The 10465-nt window shown below is 34.7% G+C and overlaps 1 protein-coding gene across 1 annotated transcript; it reads right to left on the bottom strand.

The window, feature by feature from the left end:
• Positions 1-1544: 1544 nt before the first annotated feature.
• On the bottom strand, positions 1545-9294 carry LOC104878012 (annexin D3-like). The gene is made up of 4 exons (XM_059742197.1): positions 9219-9294; positions 8899-9044; positions 1937-2165; positions 1545-1756 (listed from the first exon to the last, which is right to left on the bottom strand). Exons 1-4 carry the CDS (start codon positions 9292-9294, stop codon positions 1545-1547), a joined length of 663 nt encoding a protein of 220 aa, XP_059598180.1.
• Between the last annotated feature and the right edge of the window lie 1171 nt (positions 9295-10465).

Here is a 10465-nt window from a genome sequence, read left to right as displayed (position 1 = left end):
CTAAACCGGTGAGTACTCCATTAGCTCAACATTTTAAATTTGATCATAGTACATTGCCTAGCACTGATGAGGAGGTGGAGTACATGAAGAGTGTGCCTTACTCTAGTGTGGTTGGTAGTTTAATGTATGCTATGGTGTGCACTAGACCAGATCTTGCTTTTGCTGTTAGTGTTGTAAGTAGATTCATGAGTAACCCTGGTAAAGCTCACTGGGAAGCCGTCAAGTGGATTATGCGATATTTGAAGGGTTCAAGTAGTGTATGCTTGGTGTATGGGAATGGTGATGTATCTAGTGGATTGGTTGGGTTTACTGATTCTGATCATGGAGGAGATCTCATGAAGAGAAGATCATTGACCTGTTATATTTTCACTCTGTTTGGGTGTGCTATTAGTTGGAGAGCTTCTTTGCAGCCAATAGTTGCTTTGTCTACAACTGAAGCGGAATACATGTCCTTGACAGAAGGGGTGAAAGAAGGTATGTGGTTAAATGGTTTTCTTGGCAGCTTGGGTTTGAATTTGTCTAAGCCGGTTATCTATTGTGATAGTCAAAGTGCTTTGTGTTTGGCAAAGAATCCTGTTTATCATGAGAGGACAAAACATATTGATGTTAGGTTGAACTTTATTCGTGATGTGATCGAAGAAAAGTTATTCTCCATTGAGAAGGTTGCCACGGAAGTTAATCCTGCAGATATGTTGACTAAGCCAATTACTATTGAAAAGTTCAAGCATAGCTTGGACTGGTGAATGTTTGCAAAGTTTGAGCTTGAGGCCCTTCGGGGCGTAGCAGATGAGTAGCTCTATATTCTGAATTGAAAGAAGAAAGAAAACTCAATTCAAGGTGGAGAATTGTTGAGTTGAATTGATTTTTTCTTTGTAATATGTTGAAGCTATCCTTGTAAAACATGGGCTAAGGCTAAATGGGCCGAGTCTTATTGTTAAATGGGTTTTAGGGTTAGGGTTGGTATATGATAACTAGAACTCTTGTAAACTCTATAAATAGGTGGCTTGGGAAAACGTAAAAAGGGACCGGAAGGTGCATGAGCCGTCTTTCAATAGTGAAATAGAATTGCTCGCTCTCTGCCCGTGGACGTAGATCACTTTGATCGAACCACGTAAATCTTGTGTGATTGTTTTCTTCCATTATTCCGCGATTCTATTGCTTGCTTGCTTGACAATAACTTTAAGCAAGTTTACTGCCAATCTTCCTTAAGATTACTCCAAAAAGCATCCTATCACTCTGTTTGGAAGGTGACAAAATTTTTTAATCATCATGACACACAATTTGAGACCATAAGAAACACTAAGCATAATACCAAGTCAGGGTAAGCTTAAAAAATTTTATTTTCTTTATTTATATATTTCCACCACCTCGGCAAAGTGTTTCTCGGGAGCATCAATGCATAAAATTACCACCCGCAATAGAGATCCCAAATCATCACTCCCTGAGCTCATAATAGCCTGTCAAGAAGGTATATATGTGTCAACTTTCAGTAAAAGAAAATGACTAGAACAGATCTGTTAACTAACCATATATAAAAACTGAACCTAGTAGATAGGAACTTGGTAGTTTTGTTTATAATGCTTAAAAGTTGCTCTGAGCTGGAAGAAATTCCTGGTGCTGAGTATCCACATAACTTCATCACGATCCGATTGCTTCTTTTCAATGGCTTCATGTAGCTTAGCAGCCTCAGATTTTGCAACATTCAAATCCACCAATTCTCTATCATACCTGTAGGAGCTCACCAAGCCCAGTAGAAGTTGTGCATGACCCACATTGCAAGTCATTCATAGAAATGCAAATGGTGTGCATAAAGCATAAGTTTAAACCCTAAAACTGCAACATATTTTCTTAATTATTAATAGGACAAAATAAAGAAATGACCATGATATCACAAATCCATATATATTTTGACTTGTATATCTAAGAGAGTGTACCACCTTTTGGAGAGACGATGAAACTTTGGATGTGATGGCTTCTTCAAGGGAACAATCAAATAAAGAGTAGTAGGCCTGCCTGACTGCCATTAGATGGTTAGGAGATGATGCGCATGCTATCTCGACAATGACTTGCAGTTGAGTGATGCCCGCCTTCCCCCTCTTCAAGGTCTTCTCTACCAACTTGGCATCCCTTTCAGGCGGTTCTTCCATCCAATAGGACATTGCTTTCTATTATGAAACATTTAATACCTATTATGGTCCCATATGCATGGGGTTTCACATGGGGAAGACTAGCTTCTGCGAATTAAATATTTTAGGCTCATAATCATCATTAGATGATGCCAATGTAGATATGCATGAAGGGGACAATCTTTTACCAGAAATACTCTCCTATACTCAACTAGGGATTGAACCCTAATCTGCCTTTAAAGAAAAATAATGAAGGCATAGACAGATGCAAAATGGTATGGGATTTAAGGTCAGGCTGTATAGAACACCATTCCTTCCTTCAATTTTTGACAAGAATAAAGGACTGCCACTTTCAGAGAGAGAGAGAGAGAACTCAATTTCTGCGAAGCTAACTAGCCCAATGCCCTTTATATCTATTGATTACTACCCAAAAAGTGCTATTTTACACCTTTAATGCATTATGTTTTAAGCACTTTTGTGTAGTAGTTCTCCATCTTTAGTCCAATTGGCATGTTAAGGACCTAGCAATATCTTCTAATCATATTTGTGGCTAGTTTTAATGTTTTGACAGCTTTTTGGATCATTAAGACAAGTCAAGCAAAGGAGAGAAGCAAAGAGAAGCAAAGTGAAAAAAATCAAGATGTAGCAGCTGCAGTCTTCTTTCACACTTTTGGAGCACTTCCCGAAGTCCATTTTTTACATACTATATACCATTTCAAAGATCTGGAAGTCAAGAATCCAACGCTTCAAACCGTGTACGATTTGGAGCTGAAATGAGGAAGATATGGCCTTCGGAAGCCAACTGCTCCAGGTTATGCGAAAATTTCGCATTCCACAAGAGGTTATGCGAAATTCGCATAACATTCGCATATGGTTCGCATAACCCATGCGTGTTGCGAATTTTACTCTGCCCTTTGCCGACTCCACTTTAGATATTTTCCTTTGTATTTTGTGATGTAATTTCCTTTATTATCCTTGTAACTAACCAATCATAAGCTTTGGCTTTTGTAAAGACTTTATAAGGGGTGGAAATCACCTCTTGGAATATATGGAATACGTATTACGTTTTTACACTGAGAATTTTACAGAGCTCTCTCGTTCTCTTTGCTCTTTACTATTTTCTTTTTCTTGGAAGCCAAACAACCTCTAAGGATGTTTGCCCGGAGGATGAGAGGCTAAACTTTCGGTTTCTTGGAGTAAAGGAAGCTAGGTGAAAAGTCCAGATGAAAAGGTGGAAAGCTTCCATGCATTAAATTCAGGTAGTTGGAATTCATAAATGGCTTCTAAATCCAAAGTTTTGCTTTAAACCCCTTAGAATCACTTTGAATGATCAATACATGGTAAGCTTCAGGTCTTTATGGATGCTTATTGTTAGATTCATATTAGTCCATTAGTTATCATGTACGAGTCATTGGAAAGTGATTCAAGGTGAAGACCCATAGTATCTTAAGCCATTAATGGACCTTGACTACCATTTCTATTGATCTTTTATGGATTAAATCTTCATTGTCAAACCTATACCGGTTCGGAAAATAACTATAGGTTAAATCCCCAATGCGAGGAGAAAAATCCGGAATTTTCCACTTTCTATTCTAAACTTGATCCTAGCAACCCTTAGCTCCGGGAGACTTTCTTTCTTCCATTTTTAATTAGTTTATGTTAGTTTAGTTTCAAACACTTTCAAAACAAATTTTATTTTCTTTTAAACTTTAAGTTTTTGATTAAGGAAATCATTAAATACAATTTCTAATTTTGAATATATCACTGGTAGAATGAAAACCCATCCCGGAGTTCGACCCTAGAGCCACTATACTATAGTAGCTTTGCTACATTAGCATGAGGTCATAGGTTTTATAAATGTTTTTGATTAAATGACCCATTTGGAGTTACACGCGAATCATCTATGATAATATATGTCAACTGTCATCAACAAATTAGCATGTGCTTCACAATATGATACATAAAACATCAAAATCTTCATCTTAAACAGCCTTGTTTAGGAATATTTAGAAGATATATATATTTAGCTGTAAATATCTCTTTATTATCTAGTTGTTAGGAAAATATCCGTTTCCTTATTTCTAGGAGTTAGTTTCAATTGTACCAAAAATAGTGGGACTAATTAGCTTATAAAGGCCCGATTGTACTCTTATTATTATGTATGAATGAAATATATATTTCATTAAACAACTTGTAGTGTTTTAGCTTGTATTTCTCTTATTGTTAATTTTCATGGTATGAGAGCTTTTGAAGCTAACAATTAGTTAAGGAAAACAATCGATGACAGGAGCAAGCAATGATGATGACTCTTAGCCAACCTCTAAAATTATTCCCACTACCTTTCTGACAATCTGACCTTGCAAATCATGACACATAAATTGAACATAAATTTTTTTCTTTAATGGTTGTGATCCGTTCAAATAGTAATTTGTTGTAAAGGAAAGATTGGCTACCTTGATGGTACCATGTCCCAGCCAAAGAGTGACGATCCCTTATTCTCCAATTGGGATGCTCAAAACTCAATGGTTATAGCTTGGTTAATACACTCAATGGAAGACAAGATTGGAGACACATACCTATTTTATCCGACCACCAAAGGAATCTAGGATGCTATAAATTTGGCTTACTTAGACCCTGAATATTCGTCTCAAATGCTTGAGCTACGAAACAAAGCCTGTGACCTACAATAGGGTGAGATAGACGTGACTTAATATTTCAATTCCTTGACCAAATTGTGACAGGAATTAGATTTCTTCAACAATTGCTAGTGGCGTGACCCTAAAAATGTGGTGATGTATTGGAAGATGAAAAAGAAAGACTGAGTCTACAATTTCCTTGGTAGTCTTAACAAGAATCTAGATGGACTGAAGTGAGACTTGCTGGAATGAAACCATTTCCGTCCATTGAAGAAGCCTTTGCAACAGTTCAACATGAAGAAACTCGCAAATGTGTTATACTAGGAAATTCATCAGCTCATATCATGGAAAATTCTACTCTTGTTGTTTGTCGATCAAACACCCAAAAGAATGGATAGTTGTGGTGTGATCATTGTCAAAAACCACATCATACTAGAGATAATTGCTGAGAAATCCATGGTAAACAAGTTGATTAGGTACCAAGGAGTGCAAGAGGACGATGTGACACAAAAGGTCTCCATATAAGTCAAGAGCTAGAAACGTCAAAAGACACATGCACTTGATGTCACTCTCACCAAAGAACAAATGGAGTATCTCAACAAAATAATATATGGAAATCAGATATCTAGTACCTTACTAATGGTGTAAAAAGGTTTTCCCCTAACTACTTTCAGTGGTTTGACTAGGAAAAGTGAACTATGAATCATAAACTCTGGGGCTACAAATCACATGATGGGTTGTGAGAAATTATTCTCATCTTATACTCCATGCTCCAGGAATCAGAGAGTCAAATTTGCAAATGGATCCTATATGACTAGCTGGAATTGGCAACATTGAGATAAGTCCTATGATCTCACTTAAGGAAGTTCTTCATGTGTCAATTTTGTCTTCCAATTTAATTTCTATTTGTAAAATTACTAAAGAGTTGAATTGTTTGATAAAATTTTCTCCTACCGATTGTGTTGTTTTTGACGACCGAATCTTGGGAAGGACGGTTGGCAATGCTAAGGAGTTTAACGGATTATACCACTTTGAGAAGAATTTTTTGGTGAATGGTCAAGCTCATAATGCGGTGTGCAATCTCTCTTTCTCTCCTGTGATCAAATAATGTTTTTCCATCGTGGCCTAGGACATCCAAATTTCTTGTATTTAATACATCTTTTTCCCTTATTGTTTAAAAATAATGACTCATTTCAATTCGAAGTTTGCCAATTAGCAAAATACAAGCATGGTTCCTATTTTTCTCATTTATATCGTGCTTCAAAACCTTTTGCATTGATTCATAACAATATTTGGGGCCCCCCTCGTGTCTGAGAGTCTTACTAACAAATGTTGGCTTATTACATTTATTGATGACCATACTCGATTGTGTTGGGTTTATCTTTTGAAAGATAAATTTGAAACAAAAAAAATAAAAAATAAAAAGTCTTTAAAAACTTCCATAGTTTGGTAAAAACTCAATACAACAAAGACATCAAGGTTTTTCATACTGATAATAATACAAAATACTTAAATTCTATACTGAATGAGTTTCTTATCAAACATGACATAATTCATTAAAGTTCTTACATCAACACTTCACAACAAAATGGGATTTCAGAAAGAAAAAATTGTCATTTGTTAGAAGTTGCTAGGTCGTTATTGTTTCAATGTGATGTTCCAAAATATCTTTAGGGGGATGTCATTCTTATTGCATGTTATTTAATAAATTGCATGTTGAGTTGTGTTTTAAATTACAAAACTCCATTAAACTATCTTCAAGAGTTCTATCCAAAGTCTTGCATGTTCTCAAGTCTTGATCTCAAAATTTTTGGGTGTTTAGAGTTTGTCCACAATCATGATCCATCCTGTTCAAAATTGGATCCTAAGAATACTAGTGTATTTCCTTAGATATTCAACCACTCAAAGAGGATATAGGTGTTATTCCGGTGAGAAACGAAAATATTTCATATCTCTAAATGTAACATTTTTTTTAAGACACTCATTTTTTTTAGAAAAAATTCAGGGGGAGAATTCAAGTGGAAAATTTTTTAACAAAAAGAATTTTTTGGAAGGAAATTTGGAGAGAACTAGATCATGTATGCCTCACCTAATTTCGAACTTTGTGGCATATGAACCCTTATCTTCCTTAGTTTAGTCACTTTGCACTAATCTTTTAGATGAAGCTATTCGAAAGAATGTGGAAGAGGCATTGAAGAATCCAACTTGGAAACAGGCTATCATGGAGGAAATGGAAGCCCTAGAATAAATAGAACATGGGACATAGTTCAAAATCCTAAAGAGAAAATACCAGTGGAATCTAAATGGGTATTCACCATCAAATACAAAGTTGATAGATTAATTGAACGATACAAAGTAAGGCTTGTAGCGAAGGGGTATACTCAGATCTATGGGATTGATTATTATAAAATATTTGCTCCTGTTATCAAATTAAACATTGTTAGAGTTCTTTTCTCACTTACAACAAATCTAGACTGGACTCCCCAATAGATGAATGTGAAAAACACATTCCTTAATGGCAAATTAGAGGAAGAAGTTTATATAAACCTTTCGGTTAGATTTGACAAGGAAAGCAAAGTTGGAAAAGTTTGCAAACTCAGAAAGTCACTCTATGGCTTGAAACAATCTCCTCATGCATGGTTCAATCGGTTTTCAAAGTCTCTACATTATCAAGGATACACTCAAGCTAACTTAGACCATATGTTATTTTATAAGCATAAAAATGAGAAGGTAACTATTCTCACAGTTTATGTGGATGATATCATCTTAACTAGTAATGACAAGGGAGAAAGAGAACAATTAAAGAAAAAACTAGCTTTGGAGTTTAAGATGAAGGATCTAGGAAGCTTACATTATTTTCTCGAAATGGAAGTTGCAAGGAGCCATGAGGGGATCTCAATATCTCAAAGGAAGTATGTTTTAGATCTCTTAAAGAAAACAAGTATGATTGGTTGCAAACCGACTAATACACCACTGGATCCAAGTACCAAGTTGAGTACCAAATCAGCTCAAGGACCTGTGAATAAAGGAACATACCATAGATTGGTGGGAAAACTCATTTATTTATCTCATACTAGGTCGGATATTGCCTTTACAATAAGTTATGTTAGCCAGTTCATGCATGCACCATTAGGTGAGCATATGGAAGCAATTCACAAAATCTTGAGATATATAAAAGGAACTTTTGGAAGAAGCATTAATTGAAGTCTATACTAATGCAGACTAGGTAGGTTTAATGGATGATTGGAGGTCTACTTTAGGTTATTACTCATTGACTTGGGGAAACCTTGTAACATGGAGAAGTAAGAAGCAAATTATGGTTGCTAGGAGTAGTACCAAAGTAGAACTAAGAGCAATCGCACATGCAATATGTAAAATTTTGTGGCTAGAAATGATACTTAAAGAGTTAAAAGTTATGGTCAAGGAGTCAATGGAAGTTTACTGTGACAATAAAGCAACCATAAATATTTCACATAGTCCAGTTCATCATGATAGAACTCAGCATGTTGAAGTTGATCGTCGCCTCTTCAAGGAAAAGATTGATAAAGGAGTTGTTTGCATAACTTATATTCCTACAACCAAGTAGGTTGCTGATGTGTTGACAAAAGGCCTAAGTAGGCCACTATTTGAAAAGTTGATAGATAAGCTGGGGATGTACAATTTCTACAATCCAGCTTAAAGAGTGTAGGAATATTTAGAAAATTTATATATTCAGTTGTAAATATCTCTTTATTTTTTGGTTGTTAGGAAAATATTTGTATCCTTAATTCTAATAGTTAGATTCAGTAGTATCCAAAAGCCTATAAAGGCCAGATTGTACTCTTATTATTATGTATGAATGAAATATATATTTCATTAAAGAACTTGCAGTGTTTTGATTGTATTTCTCCTATTATTAGTTTTCATTAATCAATGTATCCTTAATTCTATTTTTTATATATGAGAATGATCATCATGTATCTGGAGTCTACCTAGATGTGTCCCCATTTAATTGATTACCTATGCTTGATATCGTTTTTCATGCTATGGAGCCATCTAATTTCACCTAACTTAATTCCTAACAGCTAGCGATGGTTGAAGGTTAAAAATTTTTTGTTCATAAAATTAAAACAGAGAAGTATATGAAAACAAAGTACCCCAAGTACACCAGAGAGTGTAGATTGAAGACAATGAATGATGGATTCTTTAAAAAGCTGTTGATAAGTCTCTTTGATCTTCTTCCTTTGAACTGCTTTTCTGTGTCCCAATATCCATATTATCACTTCCTGGTCCACTCCCCACCCTACGTACAAACAAGCATATAAATAAATAATAATCATAATAATAAAGTAGTTTGCTATATATATATATCATTCTGAACTATATACCTTCTAACACTGTTGATGAAAAATGAAAAAACCTAAGGAAGAAGATGAAGAGAAATGAAAGAAAGAAGAAAAAGAAGAGGGATAGAAACCTTGTAAAGCTACTCTAAGTCTCTCACTGTCTTGGGTTGGAGAAGGGACTACATCAGGCAGTCTAAGTGTGGCCATTTTTCATATTTTTCTTTACCAAAATGAGAACCACTCTTTATAGAGAAAAGCTTGTGTTATTCATTTACTTATTTGTTCTCCTTTTTGAAAAAGATCCATTGTGTCAACCCCTTCTTTCCTCTCCCTTTCTCTCCCTTCTTTATTCTTATTCTTTTTCTATTTCTTTTTTGTTTTTTCTTTTTCACTTCTGATGGGAAACCAACAAGTAATCTTCATCGCAATGTAAACAACTCATCAAATGAAATCCTTAAAAGAGGATTCCCCATATGAGATTCATATCTTACGATTACCTTTTATTTTACAAGAGCATTATATGATTTGTAGGAGATGCCATTGCTGACATCATGGAAACAATTTGAAGGTTTGCATATCCAAAACGAAAGGATGGGAGAAAAATGTATAAAAAAATATAAAAATTACAAATATGATGATAATTTAAGAAAAATATTATTTGAAATTAATACTTGTTGGACGACAATATAAATGGAGGAAAAATGTATTCCATCTATTTTTTCGTCATTTTTTATGTGCTAAGTCAAATAAATTAATTTGCCCATTAACATACAAATGCCCAAAATTTCTAATGTCAAAAGTTACAATTTATAAATTTTTCTATTCAATAGAAAATAAAATAATTACTTTACAAAGAAAGTAATGTCAAAAGTTGGCATTCATCAAACAAGTTGAATGAGCCTTCACAAAGAAAGAAGGGCCCATTTGAGAGACTTTTGAAGGTCGGTGTATCAAAGCAATTTCTTACTTTATTAATTTCATTTCATGCTTAATAAATTCACTATGTGATTGATGTGGTGATAATTATAAAGCATATAAAATCTAGAAGGAATTAGTCTTACATTTGACGTGCAGGTTAAGGAAGAATCGGTCAAATCCGATCAGATCAAGCTTGGTTGGAAAATCTCTACTGCAATATGAGGTTGGTGAGACTTGAATTGACTTCCAAATGGACCAACTTTCACTTTATAGCTTTATTGTATATGTTTTCACTTAATATAATGACTAGGCCTAACCCCATTTGGGATTTGTGAAATCCAATTGAAGTTGAAAGAGAATTGGACAAATCAACATAGTATACACATGTGACAGAGCATGATAAAAGTATATTGCTTCCCTTTAAAAGGGAGAAAAATATCGTTTGGGGACTGAAAAAAAA

Source organism: Vitis vinifera, chromosome 13 (genome assembly GCF_030704535.1).
Source record: "Vitis vinifera cultivar Pinot Noir 40024 chromosome 13, ASM3070453v1".
Taxonomy (NCBI): Eukaryota; Viridiplantae; Streptophyta; class Magnoliopsida; order Vitales; family Vitaceae; genus Vitis; species Vitis vinifera.
This window is presented reverse-complemented; position numbering and strand designations above follow the sequence as displayed.